Source organism: Microtus pennsylvanicus, chromosome 7 (genome assembly GCF_037038515.1).
Source record: "Microtus pennsylvanicus isolate mMicPen1 chromosome 7, mMicPen1.hap1, whole genome shotgun sequence".
NCBI lineage: Eukaryota > Metazoa > Chordata > Mammalia > Rodentia > Cricetidae > Microtus > Microtus pennsylvanicus.
In genome coordinates, this window is record NC_134585.1 from 88674875 (window position 1) to 88701295 (window position 26421).

The 26421-nt window shown below is 44.6% G+C and overlaps 1 protein-coding gene across 4 annotated transcripts in view; it reads left to right on the forward strand.

Annotated features, from left to right (window-relative positions):
• Nucleotides 1-248: 248 nt before the first annotated feature.
• Nucleotides 249-26421, forward strand: part of Sec24b (SEC24 homolog B, COPII component) — a 63456-nt gene continuing 37283 nt past the window's right edge. For 2 of the 4 annotated variants that reach the window (XM_075981334.1, XM_075981336.1), the window contains exons 1-3: nt 249-427; nt 13543-14280; nt 18294-18467. In XM_075981334.1, coding sequence (XP_075837449.1) covers nt 328-427; nt 13543-14280; nt 18294-18467 — 1012 coding nt within the window. In that variant the 5' untranslated portion in view covers nt 249-327. The remainder of the gene's footprint in view (nt 428-13542; nt 14281-18293; nt 18468-26421) is intronic. The other 2 variants (XM_075981335.1, XM_075981337.1) reach the window with 1 other exon arrangement.

Consider the following 26421-nt stretch of genomic DNA (forward strand, 5'->3'; position numbering starts at 1 on the left):
CCAGCCCTGCAGGGCGCAGGCACCACCAGGGAGCAGCGGCCACAGGGCCCGCGCCTTCCTCCCGCTTCGGCGGCGCCACAGCCCGGCCTGAGCGGGGCGGTGGTCGCGCAGCTCCGGCCTGCAGGGGGCGCTGGCGCGGGAGGCTGGCTGGGCCGGGGTCCGCGCGCGTGCGGTGGCGCTGCAGCGCGTGGGTGCCGGGGCCGCGGTCCTGAGTGACTCGGCCTGTGACGCGGGCGCGTTCCTTCCTCTTCCTCTTCCTCCGCGGCCCCGCCTTCCTTCCCTCCGCCCATCTCCCTCCGCCGAGCCGCCGCCGTCAGCCGCGCCGTCATGTCGGCCCCCGCCGGGTCCCCTCACCCGGCTGCCGGTGCCCGGATGCCGCCCAAGCTCGGCGGAGCAGCCTCTGGCCTGGCGCCGCCGCAGCAGAACGGTGAGGCGGGGAAGACCGGGGCGCGGCGCGGGGCCTAGGCGGGAGGGAGGGCGGACGGGAGGGCGGGCGGCCTGCAACCGTGGCTTGGGGCCGGGCAAGGCCGGCCCGGGGAGGCCGCGATGGGGCCCCGAGGCCGCGGTGGAGCCCGGAGGCCGCGACGAGGCGAGGGGAACGGCCGAGGGGGGGGACGGCAGGGCGGGGTCGCCAGCGTTGTGCGACCTAGGCTGGCCAGTCCTCGCGGACGGAGGCCGTAGTGGAGGGATCAGCTCCCCGGCGCGACCGTCTCCTCCATCGGGGCGCCGGCCGGTTGCCCCAGGCGACCCCTTGGGCGCCGAGAGCTCACTGGAAGCCCGGGGCCCCGAGTCCGTGGTCTTTGGAGGGCTGAGTGCAGCCTTGGTACCTGGTGGATCGCATCCTTCCGGCCTCTGGAACGTCGCCTTGATTTTTTTTTTAAGGCCCAGCGAGCACGCTGCCTGGAAGAGAACTTAGTTTTCACTCAAGTTTGTAGACAAAAGGGTGTAAATACGATGCAGGAGTGTAACTGTAACCCCGACCCTTGTCGGCCTCGGGATCTGTTGTGGTTTGCTGCCGCGGTTGCTACTCGGGCGTTTGGAGTTTGCTTGTAGTGTTCGAAGGGGGAGCAGGTGTCAACAGGATCTAAACGAACACCTTTAGATTCCCCCATCTGCGGTTCCACTTTAAGATATAGAAAAACGTGCCAGAGTTGTTTCGGCCCATTCTGAGGCAAGGCCTGCGTAGTGCGGCACGGATGTGGTAGTCATACTGAGGCCGTAGGCTCTGAGCATGCAGGAGTTTCTGCTGAGAAATGATCTTACCCTAGCATGCCTATCCCCTAGTCTAGAGATCTGGAATGTTCCTAGATAGTGCTGGGGGAGGGGCGCTCTTTAGTCTGCTGAGACCCTCCCAAAGTCATTAAGGCTAAGAAAATCCTGCCCCATGTAAAAGAACAAAACCACTGTAGTACTCAACAAATCATTGACCCAGTTTACTCACTGGGCTAATCAAAATTTACTAGGCTTTATCATCCTTTTGACTAACACCCAAAGTTTTGAAAATTGGTAATGCCTTTCAAAACTCCCTGAGAGTCAGGTGGAATTCTTATTCACAATTTAAAGCAGAAAAAAAAAAAAGAAGACCGTTTAGTATTAAGAGCCCTAGGTCGGCCTTATTTGTCAATATTTCATGCTTCTTAAATCGTTGTTTAGTATAAACAGCTTCTGAAGGTCAGCAGTGTCATTGATGGTATCACACTTGCCCTTTACCCAAGTGAAAACATAATTTGTGAACAGTTTTGAAATAACAACTTGTCTGTGTTGTGTGCCTGTGTACAAACCAGTGCGCCCCGGCTGGCACCTGGAGGTCAGAGGACAGCTTCTGGGAGTTGGTTCTTTCTGCCAGGTGGGTTTTAGAAATTCAACTCAGGTAGTTTTCTAGTAAAAACTACCTAGGCTTTGTGTGTCTGTTTTTACACCGCTTTGTGTGTGAAGCCACCAGAACATCATAATTTAGAAGTAGGTCCCAGGTTAGAACATCTTAAATCCATGTTTGACAGATTCAAGAATGGTGCTCTTGATTTCCGAGTGGCATATTTTATTTTAGCCTTAAAAATTTTGTGACAACTTGAAGATACCAGGATATTCACTTGGTCAAAAGGATGTTAAATTTGTAGGAACGAATGCGTATTTTAAAGATGCCCGATGTAAATGATGCTTGATTTCTTTTTATACTTACTCTGGTAAGTCATTTAGCAGCTGTTGCTAGGCTACCAGATGGGTATTCAAAGTTAGAGTAGTTGATGAAACAGTCCCTCCTCCTGCCCGAATTATATTCAAATTGCTTCTGGCTAGTCTTGAGTGATTCAGTTGGTAGGGGTGGAAGGAGAGAGAAGGGCTGGTTCTAGGGGTGGGAGGAAAGGGAAGGGCTATCTCTGGGAAGAGGTTGCATCACAAGTCTGGAAGTCTGCACTTAGAAAGTGCAAGTCCTTTGTAGAAACTGAAAGCTGTGGATCAGAGCAAAGGGAACTGGGTGGGAGGGAACGGCTGGGAAGGCTGGGGTGGGGCTGGGTGTGGGGGAGGGGGAAGATGGAAGGATGGGGAGAAGAGGCCAGGTTGCAGAAAGGTCTTGAAATGTCATACTAAGGTGTTAGGAAATAAAGACCTAGAGTCAGGTTTGGTTTGGTTTTGTGGACGGGATTAATTTGAGCATGGATATGAGAGGCTCAGGTCTGGTTTGGTTTGGTTTCTCAGTGTTACAGAAAATGATCTTGAGGATTAAGCAGCATTTGCAGTTTCTGTTGCACACAGAAATTGCTTTTCTCTGTACTCTATCTCTGGAATTCCAGACATGGTAATAATCATACAAAAGCAGTACATCAGAAGTGTGAATATAAAATGCCATGGAAAAGCAAACCAATGACAAGAAAAACTGTAAGAGACAGAATGAGACCATGCCCTTCATAACCTTGGTATGCTGTGAGCTGCATCTGGGCCTGTCGAGTGGAGCTAAAACTCTTGGAATTTTGAGAGCGACAGGACTGCCCTTCTGTTGTTCGTGGTGATCATCTGCTCTGCACCCAATTTGTGACAGGGTGGAGCCCCTGGGTAGCCTTAGGATGGCACTGGTGACCAGAGGTTTGACAACCCTTCAGTCCCTACTTAGTAATGTCTGGGAAGAGAAAGTCTGGCGTGACCAACATGCTCTGGAGGCACCCCTTCCCCACAGGCCTTGCTTGTGTGCGCCCCCTTGAGGCATGGCTGTTAATTTTTTTCTTTTGCTTCGTTGGTGTGGAATTAGGTTTTATTCCTTTGAAATGTCTTGTTTTGTTTGTTTTTGCTTGAGCAGTGTCTCAGGTAGTTGAGGATGACTTTGAACTCCTGATCTTTTTTCCTTCAGCCTCCCAACTGCTTGAAGATCCTCTTGCTTCCAGTTTGAGATTATGGGGCATGTTGCCATAACTCCCTGCACTATCCTATAGTAAACCCATAAAGGTATTTTTAAGGGGAAGGTAATGGGAAACGGAGCCGTGATCACCACTTAAAGGAAACTTGTGACAGCCTGCTCCTTGTGATTGGCCTCTCAGGTGGGGACAGTGTTGTGGGACTGAGCCCTGCCTGTGGGACCTGACTCAACTTTAGGTTGGAACTGTCAGGATTCAATGTTGCTGCTGTCCAGTGTAGAACTGCGTGGAAAGGGAGGAGCCCCTCACAGCTACCCCCTTCTTCTGTGCAGTGCCAGTTCTTTTTCTCTTATTCGAAACAGCAAATGGCGCCAGGAGAGATGGCTTAGCAGCTAAGAGCTCTGACTGCTTTTCTATAGGATGGGTTTCATTCTCAACACTGACATGGTGGCTCACAACTGTCTATAATGGGATTTCCAGGGCTTCCAGTGCCCTCTTCTGGCCTCCAGGGGTACCAGATTTGCTTGTGATGCATACAAGTGATGTACAGGCATACATGTACACAGACAACCATTCAAATAAAATAATTAAAAAAAAGAAATAGCAAGTGTTTTAAAGACATTTGGTTTCTATAAAATGTTAAAAGGGAGATGGTGATCTAGTTGGTTCAGGAGCACATTCTGGAGTGTTGTAGTTGATCCGGGATCCAGGAAGGGAGGCAGGAGCACTTCTCGCCAATGCCTGAGAAGATTGTGAGGAGCAGTTTATCTTTTGTTTATTGCTGTGTATTTAGAGCCACAAACAGTGCTGGGCAAGTTCAGGTGTTCACTTTGATGGTCTTTTAACAGACTTCACTAAGTGGCCCAGTGGTCTTGAACTTCTGATCTTCCCACCTTCACCAAATGCTTGCACTGTCAGACATGGTTATGATGCTTCTCTTACTGCATTTTATAAACATTGCCACCATAAAGCAGACAAATGAGTTTTTATTATCGCTTTTACTGTTTTTCAAAGGTTAACTGCTTGTCCGCCACGCCACTTACTTGAAGATAGTATGATATCATTGCATCTCTGAACTCTTTTCTGTTCGCCTTGGAGCTGCTTTGCTCCAGATTTTCACTCAGAGTAGCACATGATTTATAGAATTATTTTTCTTTCCATACGAAGTATTAGATGAATATTTTTTAGTTTTAACTCTTTGTTTTCCCCCTTTGGGAGACAGGGTCTTCCTGTGTAGACCAGGCTGGTCTTGAACTCACAGAGTTCCTGCCTCTGCCTCCCAAGTGCTAGAATTAAAGGTGTGTGCCAACATGTCCAGTTTAACTTTGCCTTTTGACATTTCTTCCAAAGCTGAGTCATGGAACAAGACTGCTGAGTGAAATGATAGCCTGATAATGGTATAATTCCAAAATTGTTCCCAACTTGACTTGAAAGATTTAACAGCACACCACTCTCCTTTCCCTAAAATGATAGCACTGTGGTTCATTGTTTTCATGTCAGTGATGCAGAGAGGTTAGACACAGTGCGAGTTGAAAGACTGCTGACTTGGAGATCCTTTCAGCTCCGGGGCTCCTTACATTTGAGAGCACACACAGAAGTTAAAGAAGTCTCCAGTCTGAGGAACTGGGCTCCTCTGATCTCTGCAGCATGCTTCCGTTCACATCTGTGGCCATCTAGCTGGGAGGTCCTCAGGAGAGCACCTCTCTGTCCTTCATAGTCATCTGAATAGTCCTCACTCTGAATATACATAGATATCTTTCTGTAATAATAATACTAATCTAACAAACAATTGTTATTATAATGTATGGTTTTAATTATTTGCTATGCTTTTCACACACACTTCTCAGTTTTCCAAGACACATTTTTTGTGAACCTCATTTATTGTCCTTAGCAATATTTCAGCTTTTACTTTCAAAGTAACTTTTCTTTTTAAAAGATTTGTGTTTATCTTTTACTTGTGTGCACATGGTGTGTGTGTGTGTGGCATGTGTGCACGTGCAGGTGCTCAGAGGTCAGAGGCATCAGCTCTCCCTGGAGCTGGAGTTACAGGTTGTGAGTCTCCTGACATGGGTATTGGGAACCAATTCGGGTCCTCTGGAAGAGGACTTAAATTCACTGCTCTTTACTGAGCATCCCTCCAGCCACAATTTTCGTTTCAAAAATCCATCTATAAACCGTGAACTGTTGGATGGGAAAGACTGAAGTGGAATCATCTTGAATGGACTTTTCTAGAAGTGAGGCACGATCCTAGTCATCGTGATGGAGACAGAGCACTGTTAGCCTGGAGAAGGCTCTGCTTACAGTCGGGCGGACACATGGCCTTGCCCAGAATGTGATGCAGACTTTGATTCCTCCGAGCTCTATGGAGAACATGCTTACCATCTCTGAGCTTCTGAGTTTAGTGACAGTGGTCATGCAGAGCCTTTGAGAGGATTAGATCGAATGAGGTACTGTTTTTAAAGTAGCCAGTTCTGATAGAGAGTCAGCACTGAGAAACCCTTTATTCCATTTTCTTTAGAACACCAGATTACAAATTGTTTTGAATGGCAGACAGTGTTTTCATTGTATTCTCAGTAGCAACTTGTAGTAGGTACTGAGCTGAGCTGGATAAGTGAGCTGCCTTATATTTCATCCCTCTTTAGAACATCCTGAAAGCCACTAGCAACCTTACTCCCCTACTGTATTGACGGTTAGGGCTTGGTCACTGTTTCCATCACTTTAATCAGTTACTTTATTCTGCCTTTCACCCTTTCCTCCTCTTTACATGCACTCTTGGAAAGTGTCTGCTAAAAGACCATCTCTCTAGCTTGCCAGAAGGCAAGTTAGGATTATGCGTCCAAAGCACCTGAAGCAGTCTTGAGAAAAACATTTCCAAGTAGACAGGAACGTCTGTGAAGTCATAGCCTGCCTAACCAGTGGCCAGATCTTAACTTGTAATGGGGGAAGGTTAACTGGTGCTTCAGCTGGATCAAAAATGATGAACAAGCTTGGCAAGTTGGCACATGCAGTACACCCAACACTAGGAGGATTTCTGAAAGTTTGAGGCCAGCCTGGTATAAGTAGTACATTTCAAACCAGCCAAAGATATATCATGATATATAGTATCTTGAAAAAAAACCCAACTGAATAAAAAAATTATGGCTAGATTTTTGATTGTTCAGGTGAGTTTGTGATCTGAGGCCTGGAATTGTGGCTCACACCTTTAATCCTGGCACACAGGAGGCAGAGGCCAACCTAGTCTGCATAACAAATTACAGGATAGCTGTGGTTACTTAGAGAGACTCTGTCTCAAACAAAGTGTGATCTGGCATGATAGACTTGTAGCAGTTCTTACTGGAGAGGGACAAGAGGGGTCAGCAGTGGCAGAGAGGGTAATTAATTAACATTGACAGGGTGGTGTGCTCTGAAGATGGGGTCACTGGGAGCCTACTGACGGGACCTGTCCTGGATCTCAGCTTTAGCCTAGCAAGACCCCTGCAAGTCTGATGCCTTCCACAGCTGTAGGAGACATTCTTGAAGGTTCATGTTTTTTCTTTAAGTATCTTGTTGACAGTATGATTAGTGCCAGATACAGAAATGCTTGTTGATAACTTCGAGTTTGTGATTTTCATGAGGCTTGGGAAAAGGTAAGCTAGCTTTTGCACTTGGAGAGTTTAAAATTAGATCTGTGCACAGGAAAAGGAAGTTGGGCAGCTTCTAGAAGCTGGAAAGGGCAAAGCATTCTCTCTTGAGGTTGGGATATTCTGGAAGCAAAGTAAGCTGTGTTCAAGCAGTGTCAGGGAAGGCCTTTCTTCAGGAAGAGCTGGACTGAGGTGAGAATGGGTAAGAAACGGTCAGGTGGAAGGATGTGGAAGAGCCTGGTAGGGTAAGTTGTCCAAGGACTCAGGTGTGGAAGCTGGGCTGCCAGGTGAGGGTTATTGTGTGACAGACACACAAGGTGCTGTGGCACCGGAGTCAGGTCAGGAAGGGCCTCTGACTCTTTTATAACCAAGTGCCACAAATTGACTGCTTGAAATGGAGAGTTTATTATTTGTGGGTGAGAAGTCCAGCTGGCTAAACTCAGGACATCTCTGCGGGACACATTCCTTCCATGGCTCTCTCCAGCTTTTAAAGGCTGCCCACATTCCTTGGCTCATGGCCCATTTTCTCTGTATTTAGAACCAGCCATTGAGTATTTCCCTGAAGACTCCATAGCCAGGCCTCTAATTCTCTGGACAGTTAAGGATAATAGACCTATTTTAATAGATGTCATCTGACTAAAACCTTAATGCCATTTACAGCCTTAATTCTCCTCTGCCATGCAGCCCCACATAATCACAGGTTAGGACACGGATGTGTGTCTCACTGATCATAGTAAAACTGAATGTTTCTTTTTTAAATTGCATTTAGTATAGTGTCGGTGTGCACCTGTGTGTATGCGTGCATGCATGTGAGTGTTGATAAGTATGGAGGTCAGTTGACAACCTTGGAGGATCACTTCTCTCTTACCACATGGGTCCAAGGAATCAAACTCAGGTCATGAGGCTTGGTAGCAAGTTCCTTAACTATCTAAGCCATACTGATAGTCCTGGATTTACTGTATATAATTAATTGGTTAAATATTTTATCCAGAAAGAAGCTAGCCACAGATCAGTGTCAGTTGTTGCTGGCGATCTTTAGCTTGGGGCTTACTGCTCACAGTCCAGAGTGGAAGGAATGGAGGTCTGTCACCAGCCCAAGAGAAGACAAAACAGTCAACTTAGAAATCAGTTCCTACTGAATGTGTATGCTCTTGCTCTGAGCTAAAGTAAAATTCTAAGTATGTGTGTTTTCAAATAGCTTTCCTTCCTTTCTTCCATCCCTCCCTCCTTCCTTTCTTCCCTCCCTCCCTCCCTCATTCCCTTTTTCCCTCTCTTTTTTCCTTTCTTCCTTCTTTGAGAAGAGAGCTTCTCTATGCAGTTCTGACTGGCCTGAAACTCTGTTAAATAGACTGGCTGATCTCAGACTCATAGAGATCTACCTGCCTCTGGGATTAAAGGTGTGTTTGCTGATAACTTCTCTTTGTGTGGGTCATTTAGATGGTGATGCTGAATGAGTAATGAAAAGGAGCCCTCCCACTCCCACCCCCATCATAATTATCTTCTTCGTTCCCCTTTCCTCCCCTTGCTTTTCTTAATGAACTTGAAAGTCAGTGGCTCTGCAGGTAGTTCACTGATAGGTGTCAGCAGGCACGGTGTGGCCCTGTTTTTAGGAGTGGTATGGTGTAGTTGTAACAGAGACATGATTATATTCCATTATTGTACCATGAAGCAGGAATGAGCCGAGTCAGCAATTAAGCAGAGAATAAATATTTAAATGGATTTTGACTCAGGCTGTCTGTTCATTTCTGAAAGCCTTAGTGACAAGAGGTGAGCCGTCTTTTTCTGTGTTTAAGTACGTGAATACCTGGTGCTAGTGGAGGCCAAAAGAGATAATTGGATTTCCTGAAAATGTAATTACAGATGTCTGATTATAAGTCACCATATGGGTGCTGGGAATTGAACTTGGGTCCTCTATAAGAACAGCCAGCGCTCTTAACTTTTATGTTTACATGCTGACATTGATTTTGATGCCAGCAACATTATAGACATTCTTAAACATGTCCACTAGGTGGCGGTGGCACACACTCTTAACCCCAGCACTCATGAGATAGAGGCAGGTGGATCTCTGTGAGTTCAAGGCTAGCCTGGTCTACAGAGAGAGTTCTAGGACAGGCTCCAAAGCTACACAGAGAAACTCTGTCTCGAAAAAACAAAACCAAACAAAAGCAAAACATATTGTATCCCAAATCACTCACTTTTCTAAATACTTTACATATTAGGGCCTTCAGGTCTTTGAAGACAAAGTATTATATATATTAGAAGTAAGTTAAATGAGGCACAGAAAATAGTATATGGCAAATGGAGTTATCTTAGCAACTGGGCCTGTGGCTCAGACCTGTAATCCAGCTACCTGGAAGACTGGCAGGAGGATCTCAGGCTGTGGCCTACCTAAGCTGCAAAGAAAGTTCAGATTCCTTTTAGCTCAGGGCCAGCATACCTGCTGGTATATAAAGGCCTTCAGTTCAGTCCCGGTATCAAGGAAGAAAAAATGGCTGGAGAGGTGACTCCATGATTAATAGCATTAGTTCTTACAGGACCAGGATTCAATTCCCAGCAACCTACAGCTATCCGTAACTCCAGTTCCAGGAGAGTCAGTGCCTTCTGACCTCAGAGGGTCCCAGGCACACACATGATACCTGTACATACACATGTTTAGAACACTTGTACACATAAAATAAGTATGTCTAACTGTTTTATTTAAAAAATTAAAATGCTTCTAGAATACTTCACTTGCTGGTAAAGAGTAAAATATTAGCATTGAGAAGATAAGACATTTTTTTAGCATTGATGGAAAATATGAATTGGAAGTCCTTGAAGAGAGCTATAACAGTGATCTTTCTTATTTGCTTGTGTTTTGAGACAGTCTCTTGCTGTGTAGTCTAGGCTGATGTGGTGGTTTCAAAGAAAGTGGCCTCCAAAGGGAATGGTGCTATTAAGAGGTGTGGGTTTGTTGGAGTAGGTGTGGCCTTGTTGGAGGAAGTGTGTCACTGTGAGGGTGGGTTTTGAGGTCTCCTATGCTCAAGCTATTTCCAGTGTCACAGTTCACTTCCTATTGCCTGCTAGATATAGCATTCTCAGCTCCAGCACCATGTCTGCATGTACACTGCTATGTCCCACCATGATGATAATGGGCTGAACCTCCGAACTGTAAGTGAGCCACCACAGTTAAATGTTTTCCTTTATGAAAGAATTGCTGAGGTCGTGGTGTCTCTTCACAGCAGTAGCTAGACAGCTAGTTAAGACAACTGGCCTTGAACTCATAATCCTGTCTCAGGCCCCTAGTGCCAAGACTACAGACAAGTTCTCAATGCTCAGCAAAGTGGCCAGTTTTTAAAGCACAAACCCCCACTTTTATTTGTAGGAAACCTGTCCTCTTAATTGAAGTTCATTCTCTAAAATGATGTTTCTTAATAAGAATTTAGTAAACTCACCCATAATGAAATAACTCATGTACTTTTTAAAAATAAGGATTTACACATGCTAACAGAAGAATGTGTAGGATACATTAAATTAATAGTTGTAGAACCACGCTACGGTTTGTTCTTCCAAGGAACACACAGGAAACTTCTGTGGACTGCTACTGCATCTGGGTAGTAGAATATCAGTTACCAGAGAGAGAAAGGGATTTTTACTTTATACTTCCTTATATAAATTCTTAGCCCTGCCCTCTTCTACAGTGCTGGGAACTGAACAAAGGGCTCTTCTGCTTGAGTACTTGATCAGAGAAGGACTAGCACCATTTCCTCTCGGTCTTCTTAAACTTCAAAATATTTTACTCTTTGACAATTTCATAGATGTATATTGTTCATATCTACCCCACCCTCCTTTCTCTCTTCCTGTACCCGCCCTTTCATCTTCCCTTCTTTTGTTATTCATTGAGTCCATTGAGTGCTGCCCAAGTGCTCATCCCACTGGAGCATGGGCAGCTTCCCAGGGGCTGCCCCACAGAAGAACCCTGTAGCCAGCAGTAGTCCTGAGCCCCTCCCCCATCCATGCTGGAATGTTGACCAGCTTGATTTTGTACAGGAAACCCCAGCTGCTGTGAGTTCCTGAGTGCCACAGGCTGTCTCATGTCCAGAAGACAGCTCTCTTTCCCTTCTCTTCCCCATCCTCTACCTCTGACATTTAAAAAAAGGTTTATTTGCTTGCTTATTTATTCATTCATTCATTCATTTATATGTATGGGTGTTTTGTTTGCGTATATGTCTGTTCACCACTTGGATCCCACTGAGGCCAACAAAGGGCATTGGATCCTCTGGAACTGGAGTCACAGTTGGGAGGTACCCTGTGGGTACTGAGAATTGGACCTGGGTCCTGTTTAAGAGCCAGTGCTCTGTCTTCTCTTACTCCTCCAGGATGTTCTCTGAGCCTTGGAAGGGGTTGGATAAGGTAGATGTGCTGTTTAGGTTTGATTACTAAATAGTCACTCATTCTTAGTACATGGACTAGATATGACCAGCAGATATTAATGCTGCCACTGCCAGAAGAAGTGTAGCTCTGATCTGAGTATAAACATAAATACTTAGCAGTTTGACAACACGACCATTTAGCAAAACAATAGTAGTAGCCTGTGCATGGTGGCCTATGCTTAATCTCAGAGTCAAGTCAATAAGTTCTAGACTAGACTGGTCTCATCTATATAATGAGTTCCAGTCAGGCCAGCTAGGACTATGTAGTGAGACTCTGCCTCAGAATAAAACCAAGCCATGTGTGTGTGTGGTACATGCCTTTAATCTCAGAGGCAGGTGGGTCTCTTGAGTTCCCACCCAGCCTGCTCTACTGTAGTTTCAGACCAGCCATGGTCACATAGTGGGGATGCTGTCCCAGAAAAGGAAAGGAAACAAAACACCAATAAAAGTAGATTTTCTCCTAAGGCTGATGCCCTGCCCAGCCTTGGGGTTCTATCCAGGTTTACCATACCACATATATGTTCCCTCAGAAAAAGCAAGATCAAATCAGATCAGAAAGGATTTGGTTGCCCCCGAAAGCATCGTGCCATGGTTTCCCATGGGTCTATCTTACCTGGAAGGTCTGTACTGCAGTGTGCAGAAGCCAGCACTGGGTATGAGCGCTGATGCCCTTTGTCCTTCAGCAGTCTGCACAGCACCTCTGGCAGTGGAAAAGCTAGCCAGCAGGGAGTTGGCTGGGAGTTCCAGATTGACTACTGAGTTCTGCAACCAGAGTGTGTTGTCTTCTGCAATAGGGTTTTACCGTTTAGTTGTGGTGGGCAACCAAGAGCATTGGGAATAGCCTGTGTTGTTTGGGGGAACTCTAGGACCCCCTTGATGAATAACATTTAGGGGGATATCCCATTCCTGGTACTAAAGTTTTTGTTTAATAAATTATGTCTTTTGGAAGCTTCACTGTCCAGTTAAATTCCTTCTTGTATTTTTTAAATTAGCTTACAAAGTCATGGATTTCTATAAAGCTTTTTCATATACCCTTAGTTTGGTCAACATGTCTATTATTCTTCCCTCCGCCCTTTCTTTCTTTTGTCCACTTGCACACACCTTCCCCACACCCTACCCCCCTGTTTCTATTAAGTCAGGGTCTTGATTTGGATCCTTGACTGGCCTGAAACTTGCTTTGATCAGGCTGACTTCAAACTCAAAGTTCTCCTTCCTACCATGGCCTTCAGTTATGGGATTAGAGGCCAGAAGAGGGCATCCTGTCCCCTGGGACTAGAGTTACAGACAGTTGTAAGGTGCCATGTGGGTGCTAGGAATCAAACCCAGGTCTTTTGGGGGGAACAGCTTGTGCTTTTAATTGCTAAGCCATCTTTCCAGCCCTGATTTCATTTTGTTACAGAATATTGACTTGGAAGCCCATCAGTTGTGTGGTCTGTCACAGATTATATAGTCAGGCTATTGGCTGGGCTGTCATTATCTCAGGACTGCATTGAATCTGAAGGACCGCTTGTTTGTACATTAGTGTGGTTGTTGGCCTTCGATTCTCTTTGGCTGTTGAGCAGAGTCTGTTCCTTTCTTACCACATAGTCTTCTTGTCTGTGTTACAAGTTCAAAACTGAGGTGTGTGTGTGTGTGTGTGTGTGTGTGTGTGTGTGTGTGTGTGTGTGTGAGAGAGAGAGAGAGAGAGAGAGAGAGAGAGAGAGAGAATGAGAACCAGAGTTAAGATTGGGCTAATCTTTAAAGTGGTGTATCAACACCTTTGCTGCTCATATCATGAGTCCTGATACAAGGTAAGGGAGGACTGCTCAGGGTTGGAGTAGCAGGAGGATGGGGATCAGCAGTGGTTCTCACCCTTGCTAATGCTGTGACACTTTAGCATAGTTCCTCATGTTGTAGTGACCCCAACCATAAGATTATTTTTGTTGCTACTTCAGAACTGTCATTTTGCTACTGATATGAATTGTAATGTAAATATTTTTGGAGATAGAGGTTTGCCGAAGGGGCCACAGCCCACAGGTTGAAAACTGAGTGATATGCCTATGACAATGTTTCTTTCATAATATGCTGGCGTTATGAAGAAGAAAATAAACAGAGTCAACATTAGATAGGAGCTATTTGCACATCAACTCTTTGCAACACTGTAAATAAATAGTTGCTTTTCTTTTTCAGGTCCAGCACCAAGTCAAATGCAAGTTCCATCTGGGTATGGGTTGCCTCATCAAAACTATATGGCCCCCTCAGGACATTATTCTCAAGGACCTGGGAAAATGACCTCATTGCCATTGGATAACCAGTGTGATAGTTACTATTCTCGTCCGTATACAGTACCATCACAAAATGTGGGGACTCCCAGCTCAGCAAGCCAACCAGGAGCACAACAGATGTATGGCAGAGGTCCTCCTGTCTCTCACATGGGGGGATCTACTCCAGGATCTTTCCAGGGAGCTCCGGCATCAGCATCCCATTCCTATACGAGTGCCTCCCAGCCCTATTCCTCTTTTGGGAATCGCTACAGTAATCCTGCCACATATTCCGCCAGCTCTTCTGCTTCTCAGGGATACCCCTCTACGTGTAGCCATTATCCTATCTCAACTGTTTCTAATGTTGTATATCCTAATGTTTCCTATCCCTCGCTGCCTGCCAGTGAGCCGTACGGGCAAATGTTTACCTCACAGAGTGCTCCATCTGCCAGGCCAGTTAAAGAGTCGTATTCTGGCCCAAGCACAGCTATTACCTATCCATCACGACCTCCGCCTCCACCTTCCCAGCAGCACCAGCAGCAGCAAAGTCATTCAGGATACAGTTCTGGACCATGGTCAGCTCCTGGTCTTCCACCCACCCAAGACAATCTTATCCGGAACCAAATGGGACCCTTGGCTCCATCCAACAACCACCCAGCAAATAATGGTAAGCTGAATATGAAATTCACCAAAACATGATTGACAGAACATTTCTGGGCTTGTTAAAGATGTTATTTCCTGATAGGAAAACTGGAAATTAGCTCACTAGGGCACTGTATTTGCTTAATTATTTGTGGTATTTTTGCCAAATCTCCCCAAAACATTCTTATGCCCCCTTCCCAGTTAACTCCTCAATGTTCTCTTTGGGGAGCCTGGTTCCATGCCTTGACTGAGCTCTCAGCCAGTGTTTAAGGGTGTCTTTTATGCCGCGGCTGTACTTGTCCTTAACATGAATTGACTTGGACAAACTGAAGACTATTTTGATGATGTGTCTTGCTGGCCATGACTTTGTTTTCATACTAGCTCAACTTAGGTAATTATTTTTCTAGTCATAGCCTTATTATTATAGAAAAATGGTGATCAGAAGCATTATATTGCCCTCCTTTAAGCTATGTTTCCTGGAGATAAAAGCTGCTTTCTGATTCTCAAGTTAGTACACTGTGATGAAGGATGAAGACAGGGAAATGAGGAATCATGACTCCTTGGTGGTTGGTCTTTCTGTCAAGGGGTAGCTAAATGTTTAGTTAAAAATTTTACATATATAAGGTGTATGTAATACATATGATAAAATAGAGGTGTGCATGCGTGTTTGTATCCCCCAAGCCAGGAGATGTCACTATGTCTCTGGCTGACCTAGAACTCTATATAAACCAGACTGGCCCAAACTCAAGGATCTACCTGCCTCTGCCTCCAGAGTGTTATGATTAAAGGTGTGTATCACCATGCCTCACCCAAAATACATTTATTTTTAAGTGTTCTGTTTCTCTAGACTATTCTTATGTAAATTGAAGCTGTGAACTTGAATCTAATGATGTGCTCTTGGAGAGAGTGAAAATATATGCACATCGCTGGGCATTGGTGGCGCACACTTTTAATCCCAGCACTGGGGAGGCAGAAGCAGGAGGATCTCTGAGTTCTAGGCCAGCATGGTCTACAGAGGAAATTCCAGGGTACCCAGGGCTACACAGAAAAACCCTGCCCTGAAAAAAAAAACCAAAAAGGAAAAGAAAAAAGAAAACCACAGAATATTAGTTGATGAAGCTGTGGTAATTTTCTGAGTGTGTTGTTTTAGATTATAAATATCTACAGAATCATTTGTCAGAGCAATATGGAGAGGACATCAGATTTCTTGAGACTGGAGTTGCAAATGGTTGTTTGCCACCATGGATGCTGGCAACCTGAGTCCTCTGAAGAGCAGCCAGTGCTCTTAACTGCTCAGCCATCTCTCCAGTTCCATTTTTATTTTTAATTTTTTCTTTTCAGAGGAATTAATAAAGGAAAACATAGATATTTTTCTCCCAATCTTTAGCCATCAGCAGTGTATCTACAAGATGGTGGTGCTATCCTATGGGTGTACAAGAACACTTCTGTAACAGTGTAATGGATTCCTGGAGGATACAGGACCCAGCAGGGGCAAGCTGGAAGATAACTGCAGCTACTTCAGACAAGTGTGATGACAGAGGGTAGCACTTGTCTCAGAGATGTGTTATAGTTGGAGGAGGGAAAAGAAGATTCAGAAGATGGCATGACAGAACTCCAGCTTGGACAGTGTGGATGAGGGCCGCAATACTCGCTGAGAATTGAATGTCCCTCTGGGTCCTAGAGAATTCCATGTGCTAAAAGATAGGGGTTATCTTTTCTGGTTGTTGTTGTTTTGTTTTTGAGAGAGAGAGAGAGAGAGAGAGAGAGAGAGAGAGAGAGAGAGAGAGAGAGAGAGAGAGAGAAGAAATATTGCTGGCCTGGAACTTTCTATATAGACTAGGTTGGCCTCACGCAGAGATCCACCTGTCTTTACCAAGCGTTGGGATTAAAGACATGTGCCATCATATCCAGCAAAGATTGATTATTTATTTTATTAGTTTGTTTATTTATTTATGCATGTCAGTGTTTGCCTGCATGTATGTGTATGCACCATATACATGCCTATTGCCTGTGGAGGTCAGAAGAGAGTGGTAAATACCCTGGAACTTGAGTTGCAGGCAGCTGTGAGCTACCATGTGGATGCTGGAAACTGAACTCAGATCCTCTGCAAGAGCAGCAAGTGATCTTAACTGCTGAGCCATCTCTAGCTACACTGCATTTACTCTTATAGTATTCTTTTATGATGATGATGATGATGATGATGATGATGATGATGACGATGATGATGACAGTTTTTCACTGTATAGCCCTTGCTGACCTTGAATTCTCAGAGATCTGCCTGCCTCTGCTTCCTGAATATTGGGATTAAAGGTGTGTGCCTCACACCAGCGATAGTGTTCTTTTAAGGCTATAACTAAATACAAGTTGACCAATTTGTTTTACATTGGCAGTTTCTATGTGTTTGCTTTAGTCAAACTGTTTTTGAAAATGGCAGACTTTTTGTTGGCCTGCTCTCCAATCCTCAGTGTTGGTAGATGTATCTAGCACCATCCACTAGATACTTGGAAGCCAGCCATGTGCCAGGATCTGTTCTGATGCTGGGAGCTAACCGTGGGAAAAAGGCAGATTCTTACATTTCAAGCTCGCAGTCCTCTTGTGGCAGCAGACAGCACATGCACAGTTGCTGTGTCAGGGCAAGAAGCAGAGGGTTGTGGTCCTTGGAGAGGTCGCGATGCGCACGTTGGCCTGTTACTCTTGAACTTTAGGGGAGAGTTCTCATGAAACGGTATTTTAGCTGCAATCTGAAGGATGAGTTTTTAATGTAAGAAGTAAATTTGTGGAGGGGGGGGGAGTTATATTTAAATGAAAAAGGCAAAACTTTAAAATTCTTTGTAAAAAATAGACTATCTCCAGAACTTTGAACTGATCAAATTTTATAAAGAAAGCATTCACAGTGTTAGCCATAAAGAGTAAACATGGAAAAACTCTTAAGTCATTTCTAATAAAAAAAAAAAAGTTTTATCTTTGAAAGGCAGTATAAAATGAAACAAACTGGAAAGTGAGGAAGGGATTGTATTTTTCTGTGTTGTACAAATACATGCACAATTTGATGTGCAAAAGACTACAGCTAAGAGAAAAGACTACAGCTAAGAGTCACGGAGGATGTAACTGCAATCAGAGGAATCCCAGAACACGTGCTAGAGCGGGAAAACGAGAAAGTGACATAACTGAGGGCTCAAAGCAGGTGGAAATAACAGAAACTCTGTAGGAAGGTGGGGGGGGGTCAGTGTTTTTAGGAAAATTTGGCATTAATGGAACAGAACATAGCGATACTCAGAAACACAGCTGTTTCAGGTCTGTATGCTTTAGAGACGACCTTCTCAAATTTTGTGCATGAATTACCTGGATCTTAATAAATGTCAGTGTTGATTACTGGTCTAGTGTGAGAGGGCCGTAGAGCCCATATTTGAGCAGGTTCCAAGGAGGTGTCTCATACAGGCTCTGTGGGAAGGCTCAGGAGATCACCATTCCTACCTCAGATACGTAGCACTCTGGCAGGCGATAACGTGATTGAGGTGCTGGGCACTAACTCTCAACCAAAGATCCACTTCTCACTGGTGATGATGTATTATTCTTCGCTGCCCACATCCTCCCTGCCCAAGTTGTGCACTTACATTGAGAACCTTGCCCTAGGGATGACAAGGTCTTGGGTCTTCCACGGGGCAGTCTGCTTCTAGAAGTGGTGAAGCAGCAGCCATTCTGTCTCACATCTCCTGTCCCCGCTGTGCCCGGTTTAACTTGTGTTTATTGACATGTGCAGTAGAGCACATTTTCGTTAGATGTACACCCGTATTTGTACGTGTATGTGTGTATTTACTCCTGCGCTAGTAGTCACTGCTTACCACTACTCTAGCCATAGATGTTCCAGCACTCTCTGGCCCATCGGTGGTTTTCACTACTATGAACCATAGATACTGCATTTTAGAGGTTCAACCTATTAATATGGTGAGACCTTTGCTTAGTTACATTTGAAATAGGGCATCTGGTTAGAAACAGTAGGCAAGGAGTGGCTATTAAAAAATGGTTTCTTGTCTTCAGTTGCAGACTCTCTGTCTTACCCTGTTACAGAAAATGTCCAGCCCCCCAAGCCCAGCTCCGTAGTGTCCACAGTCTTGCCAGGACCCTCATCAACAAGAATGCCTCCTGCTCCAAGTCACCCAGTTGGGCCTGTGCCCTCAGCTCCACCGCCCCCAGAGCAAATGCAGACCAAAGGTATGTGAGAAGCTAGTTATTTTATGCATATGCACACTCATATCTCAGTAGCTGACTTGAAAAAGCTAAACTGTATAATCATAATTAACTGAAAACACAAAAAAGTAGTTTATAATCCAAACTCAAATATGACAGTTTAGCCTTTTGTGTTAATTTATTTGATTAGATATTTTATATACTTTGGATCCACTAATCCTTTTGTCCTGGGATGTTGAATTTCCTTTCTTAATCCATTGTAGACTTTTTTTCTTTTTAGGGTAATTCAACCATCATCATCTTACTTAGTGAACCTTTGTGTCTCATTTGAAGATTTCTGGCTTGTCATTTTTGTTAACCCTCTATAATTTTTTAGGGGAGAGGTATCAAGGTGGGATTGTAACCTCTACTTGTTTCATTGACAGATCATGCAGTTAATTTAATATTCTTAGATAAGAAGGTGACAGATCTGACATTGACTGTTTGGATCTTGTTTCTTCACACTGTCCTTCCTTTCTGAAGTTTTCTTGGTTACTTCCTATATGGCAAAAGTTCCAAAGTATTGATGTTTCTGTCTAATCTCTTTTTCATTTGATCAGAGTTTGTATTTCCAGTTCACTTGGACTATTTTAAGGACTGTACTTATTATGTGTGACAATCTCTACCCTTGACTATGAAATAATCTTGTTATGTTCTGAATCTCAAAAAAGAAAAGCACTGTAAAACCTTAGGCTGCTTTCACTGCTTCTGTTTGTTGAGTGTTGATGTATCCAGTGGAAACCTTTGTGTCAGCTGATCGGTTGCTGTAAACTTCCTTACTTGATTTGTAAGGAATCAACACTGAAAGTATTCACTGGTTCCCAGAGCTGGTGAATCTAGACATAGAGTCAAGTTCTTCTCAGTGTTTGCTTCCAGAGGGAACAGTGGTAAGGACAACTTTGCTTAGCGTCAACTTGAGCTCTGAATGGTGCCTTCTTATATCTTCTCCATTGATGGTGTCTTCAGTTAGCATTTTACAATGCGCTTTGTCCCTGAACCTTCACAGAATTCCTAGTACATTTTAGAAAGAGAAGAAGCTCCTAACATTTATTGATTACTTACAAAATTCAAGATACTTCATATTTTTGTTTTGTTAGTCCCCATATTAATCATATGGCACAAATCTCTGTTTTGCAAATTAAAGAAGAGTTATAGAGTTGAAATAACTTGCCCAAGATTATAACTTAATAAGTAGCAGAACAAAAAATTTCTAATTCAAATTTGTCATATATTCTTTCTTTAAACTATAACTGATTTCTTTAAATTGTTGCTGGCTGTTGACAAACTCTTGATTTACCTAAGATCATTTACTTGCATAAGTAACAGAGAAATGTAATACTGGAGATGTGTGAATCTGTAGCCCTTGTTACTCCTTTGTTTTCTAAGTAGCAGATCACTTTTTGCCATTGAGTAGGTCTAGGGTATGACCTAATTGTTAATGTGAGTCGAGGATCCTGTGGTTGTGCAAGTTGTAGTCTGTACATGGTCTTGAAAACTGTGCGGCAAGTTCTCCATCTTTAAAGAGGGTGCTGGGGTCATGTGACCACTACTGCCATCTAGATCCCAAGTTCTATCTCTGAAGACTTAATAAGCCACAGATTGAAAATACCCAGGAAGCATCTGTATCGAACATATGCAGTCGTTGTTTTTGTTATTGTTCCCTGAAGACTACAACAGAGCAAGTATTTATATAGTATTTACTTTGTAGCGGGTATTATAAATAACTGGAGAGGATTTAAAGTATATCAGACAATATGCATAGATTATATACTTGTACTATACTATTTTATATGGGGGACACGAGTGTACAGGGACTTTCAGGCCTTTTTATGGAAGCTAGGCATGGTGGCACTTGTAGACTTTATTTATGTATGTGTAGTGTGTGGTGTGCATGTGTGTATGCAGGTTTCTCTGTATGGGGGTGGAGGGTGTGCATGTGTGTGCCTGATGGAAGTTAACACTGGGTGTCTTTCAATAGCTCTCCACTTTAATTTGAGGCAGGGTTTCTAGCTGAATATGGATCAAGACAATTCTGTATAGTCTAGCTAGCTACCACGCCCCAGGAGTCCCCTGTCTGCCTCCCTCCCTGAGTGCTGGGATTATAGGTGGCTGTTCCACCTGCTTGGCTGGTATATGGGTTCTGAGGCTATGAACTCTGGCCTTCATACTAGCACAGCAAGTGCTTTATCAACATGGAGCCATCTTCCCAGCCTGCACTAGAATTATATGCAGTGTATCTGGGAAAATATCTGGTGGTTCTAGAAAACATTCCCATTTGTCTTTAAAAAGAGTTAGTATACAGAGTCTGGTGTGAAGGCACATGCATTGACTTCCAGTGCTCCAGAGAAAGATAGTATGACCTACATAGACAGAAGGAAGAAAGCCAAGCCAGCCTCAGCTGCACTTCAGGTCTGAAGCTAATCTGGATTACATTAGACCCTCTGAAAAAAGTTTGAGAGAGAGAATAACTGATAATGATTTTAGATTAAATATCCATAAAATGTTTTCCAAGTACAGTGGTAACTAATATATACAGTATTTATGTATATGTTCATGTCAGGTACGATATGTCTAAGTATGTGATGTGCAGAACTTATTAACTCCTTTCAACAAGCATTTGAGGTAGTAACTACTCCATCTTACAGATTAAGTGAAAAACAGGCCAGTTAGTTGTGGGAAGCAGATGAAGTCCTGAGTGAATGTGTAGCAGTTAACATGAGAATGACCATACCCATGCCGCAGACTCATGGGAACTGGCAAAGCCTTCCCCAAGTCAGGCTCGGGGAAATGGCAAAGCCTTCCTCTAGTCTGAGAATGAATCTGACAGTGTGTACAGAGAGCATCTTCCTCCTGGATGTTTACAGCCAAACTGCTCCCCTACAGATCTCCCACCAAGACTAGGCATCCCTTCCTCTGGCTGTACATAGAAAACAGTGCTGAGTTTCCGGGTCGCTTAGCCTAAGCGCTCTCCATCAGAGAGAGCAAAGCCCACCCGATCTCAGCTTTTCTGTATGTCTGTCATTTCTTCAGTGTCTGTAGTTTCTTCATTCCCGCGTCACCCCAGTCAGGTTTCCAGTACCTAGCCATGCTGGATGTGGCAAGTGGCGCCTGACCAGAGACCCTGGACTGTGGGGAGCTTGCATCGGTCGGATGAGGGAACGCCCCCCAGAGAAGTTCGCAAATAAAGGTAAAGATAAAAATGAAGGGAAAGGTGGGGTACAATTGTGTTAGGTGTAAAACACTGGCAGGAGAATCTAGACATGAGAGTCCTTGTAATACCTCGGAGGAGGCTTGGGGAGCTGTGAGGCAGAGAGAAAACATTCCAGCTCCACCAGTTCTTAGACTTGTTCAGGAGACATGTCCTCCTTGGCTTCCAGAAGAAGGGACAGGGAGTTTGACTACTTGCGGGAAGATATGGAAAAAGCTAAGAGACACAGGACTGAACAACCAAGTGTATTCCCATTTTCACTTAGAGTTTTTGGAGTCTTATATGTGATTCCATGGATCCAAGACTGTTTCTTCAAAGGAGGGCAGGCTCTGCAGAGTCGGATCTGCAGAGCTAGAGAAGCAAATTGAATTCACAGGGTGGGCTTACCCTGACCTGCCTGATGCCCTGGACCCTTCTCCTGAGAAAAGTGATTATGAGGGTGAAGACACCCAACCCAGGGACTGGGAATGTAATGTCACTCCGTTATCACAAACCTTGTTAGGTTGAGAGATCTAAGGAAGACCCTAATGGTTTTAATTGTTTTCTTGTGTTTGAGCGGATCTTATCCTCAGAGTTCAAACCAAATGGTGTGCTATTATGAGACTACCTTTAAATCCTTAGAGGAGACCAAGCAAGCCTGTGCAGCCTGTGGGCCTGTGGCCCTGTGTACCCATGGGTTTGTTCAGTGCATCCTCATTGGCAATGCCTGGCCTCCTTCTGATTGGCTAAACATGGTGAAATCTTGCCACAATCCAGGGGATTAGCTGCCATCCAAGCCTGGGTTTACAGAATTGTGTGAGCACAGGTAATGTGGGCCGTGGAGCTGCTATAACTGCACACATGTTCCTGGGTCCAGGACTTATGAAGGAACCAACAACCTATTACACGTCCTTTGATACCTACCAACAAGTTAGCATAGCTGCCTTCAGGGCTCAGAGAGAATTGCCCTCTAAAAGTGAAACCTGTAGAGGACTTTGGGAAAAGCCAGAATTGTAGCTAGCCTTGTGGCCTGGTTCTTTTAAGCTACAGTGCCACCAGATGGCTGCCGTGGTGCCACCGGATGGCTGACCCTGAGGCAGGAAAGGTACTTAGCTATAACTTGGCTTTTGAAAATGCTGACAGGACTTGTAAGGAGACGCTTGGGGATTGTCATAAGTGCTTACATTTGTAAGATTAGGTTAGAGTGAATGTGGACATATGTCCTAACCACCCTCAAAAATATCTCTCGCAGCAGTCCCTTAGTCAGTTATATGCTCTGAGGGGAAAATGGAAAAACTGAACATTCTGCATGTGGTTGCAGCCACATGGATTTCAAATTAAAAAAATGTAATCCATGCCCCTGTATCCTCCATCTCCCATGGTCTGCACGGCCTCCCAGGTTTATGCAGAGAGGAATCCATTGGGCTAACAAATGCTGTTCACAAATGGGTATTCATCAGCAACCTTGAGAGAGCCTGGGAAATGGCTGCTACCCCTTCAGACACTCAACACTCTCACCCCAAGAGTCCCCATGCATTGGTAGGGCAAACCAATGACCATCAGCTACCAAAATGTACCATTGATCAGCTCTATTAGGCGGCCTCAGGCAGTGTGGGGTGGGGGAGGTTGAACCTTAATTTCATCACCTGACTTAGACTGGCCTCTAACATGGGGTGGATCCAACTCAGCAGGAATAGTAGGACTTATTTTAGGCAGAAGTAGCCAGAGCCTTCAGGGACTGAAGATTCACCCAGGGGTAATAGATGAAGATTGTGCCTGGGTAATTAAGGTTCTAGTTCAGTTATATCAAACTTGGTTTAGCATACGCCCAAGTTAAAAATTGCTCAAGTACAGAATTTCCCCAATATTAGTGCTCATGCTTAGTCCCATAAGGACGGAGGTTTGGGTCTTCAAACCATGTTGCTGAGTACAAAGAATAACAGACAATCACTCAGAAATGAGGCTAAACTTAATTGGTAAAGCTTTCCTTGAACTTATTGATACCAGGGCAGATGTGCCCTTGGTTGTGGAATGACACGGGCCTCCGGCATAACCACTTCAGCCAACCACAGCCAGCCTGCTGGGGGTCTGAAAGGCTTGGACACCGTTACAAAGTTCACTGTGATCAGATGCCAGGATGCTGGAGGTCATCAAGGTGCTGAAGGCCATAGCCCTGCCCAAGAGGCTTGTAATTTTATGAGGCTGATATATTTGAGCCAAACGGGCATCCTTTTCTATAGCCAAAGCCTTGCTATTGTTAGATAATACACCAGGACTTAGTCCTCTGTGGGATTTAGGTAGAATACAAGTAGCAACCACTCCGAATCCTCGGGGTGATTGTAAAAGACTGGGAGTGGGGTGTCGCGTGACTGCTGGTTTTCACTAGCAGCCTTGGTCAGTGCTACACGGAATGCCTGAGGGAAATTGGCCTCCCAGATCACTTGGCCATCAGAGAAAGCTCACTGGGTAGATCAGTGGCCACTCACGGGAGGTGGGGGTTGCCTATACTACTTTAATGGAGAAGAAGCAGTTACAGGGCAGTTATTGGGCACATAGACCAGTTTCCTAATTCCGAACACCAATCTTACCTTAAGAAAGAAATCTGGTACATAGAGGCTGTTTAGGACTTATAGTTTATAGGAGCTGTACAGAGTCATGCAGGCAGTGGGCCACCGCCACCTGTTGCTCTCCCATCGCATCTTTATTTCATTGTAGTTGACTTCAAGGGTTGTTTTCATCATTTGGCTACATCTTGGCTCTCTCGGATTTTGCTTTTCCCCTCTCCTGACCAATCATAGTCTGTCGTAGCCCTTGCCCAGGGTGTGAAAGCGGCCCTACTGTGTGTTAGGAATTTACAGATGAAAGGCTAAGGCTTAGATTGCACACTGGATGGTGATATTCTAATCAATCAGCCTTCTGATTCTTCTGAATGGACAGTGAACTTTGTTGGAAACTAAAAGAGACGTTTCAACCTGTATCTCCAGAAAAGATTATGAAGGCATCTCCATTCCAGTACCTAGGTCAAATTATAAAGGAGCATGCTATATGCCCTCAAAAGCCAGAAGCTCGCAAGGATTTTTCTCAAAATTCTTAATAATTTTCAAGAATAGTTGGCAGATATAATTGGCTCGGACTTGTACTTAAGCTTACTACTCAAGAACTTTCTCTGGTTTTCCAAAATTTAGGAGGGGACGCTGATCCCTTTTCTCAGTGCTGTATTACTTTTGAGGCTGGGATGGCTCTAGCTGTAGAAAGGGGCTGTGTCCAGGTACATAAATGGCTCCCAGCCACACCTCTTTCACTAGCAATCCTGAAATCACCCATGACCCCTAGTGGAGCACTCTGGCAACTGCAGAGAATTTTGAAATAGTTGCATTTAGGGCATTACTTATCCAGGGTTTTGAATTTGCTATGAGTAGGTGGCAAAGGGACTCACACTATAGGAATTTACTTCTGGAAAAGCCAGAAGTAAATGCCATCCCATATTCAGGAGATAACACTGGCTCTGGCAGCAACCCACTGCCTGGCAGTGCTCTTTGGCTAATTAATTACCTGGTCAACTTGATTCCATCTCCCACCAACCAAGATATTATGCTGTATACCCACTCTTGAGGTTATTTCCCTGAGGTCATACAATCTTAACCCCTTGCTTTAGCTAGAACTGTCTTTACAGACACTTCGACTAACATTATAGCTGCCTGACACTCTTGCTTGGGTTCTGAAGTAATGCAAAATGTACTCCATGAGCTGAACTTGGCAGTCTGCATAGTTTTGGATGGGATTGCCTTTCCTTCTGTCAGTATTTGCAGCCAGTGCTCCTGTGCAGTAGGAGTAGGGCTCCAGATCAGGATCTATCCCATCTTTTCTGTAGGATCCTGAAACTCTCGTTTCCATGTCAGTGTCCTTGCTGTGGTTGACGTATTTGGCCACATTCAGCTCTCCCCAGACCATTGGCTGATGCTAATGCATGACTGACACCTTGGTCTCAGGATCCGCACTCTGCTTCCCTGTTGCTGTGCCGTTTGCCTTGCTGCCCGTGGTCATCATTCTCTGTGTCATCAAATGCTTCCTCTTTACAAAATAAATTTGCCATTTTTGAGAACAGACTAGGTCAATAGTTAAGCAGTGCACCCACCGCAGTTCTTTCACGTGTGACCATGGAATGTTATGTGTCAGTGTGTCTGGCCGATGGATGTTCTTCATGTGTCTCCTTTGGGAGAGTACAGTTTGTGCATGTTTCTGTTGCTCGCTTTCCTCATGTTGTTTATGTCCTGCTTACTCATGGGTCACCAACATGCTATTGCTCATTGCCTTGCTGCACTTGCTGTCATGGGCCATCCACAGCACCTCAAGATGGGCAGTGCTCCTGCATACGACTTTTCTGCATTACAAAACTGTTGTGCTCAGAACACGGACATTCCTTACAACCCTCAGAGACAGGCTAATGGAGAAAGGTCCCATAGATGACTCAAGGAACAATTAGGAAAACAAAAAGGGGAAATTCTCTGCCCCTACCAATTATCTAGATGGGGCTTTATTTACATTAAATTTTAAATTATGTGAAAGATGGCCTTTCTGTCACAGAATGGCACTGGTCACCAAAGGAAAGGGAAATAGAACCTAAGGTGCTAGAGAAACATGTCGTGACAGGAAGAGGTTTGGCCTGTTCCCCTTGCTAATGTGGGGAAGAGGGTATTCTTGTGTCTTCCCTGAAGGTGTGAACAGTCACTTTGGGTACCTTCAAGCGTCTAG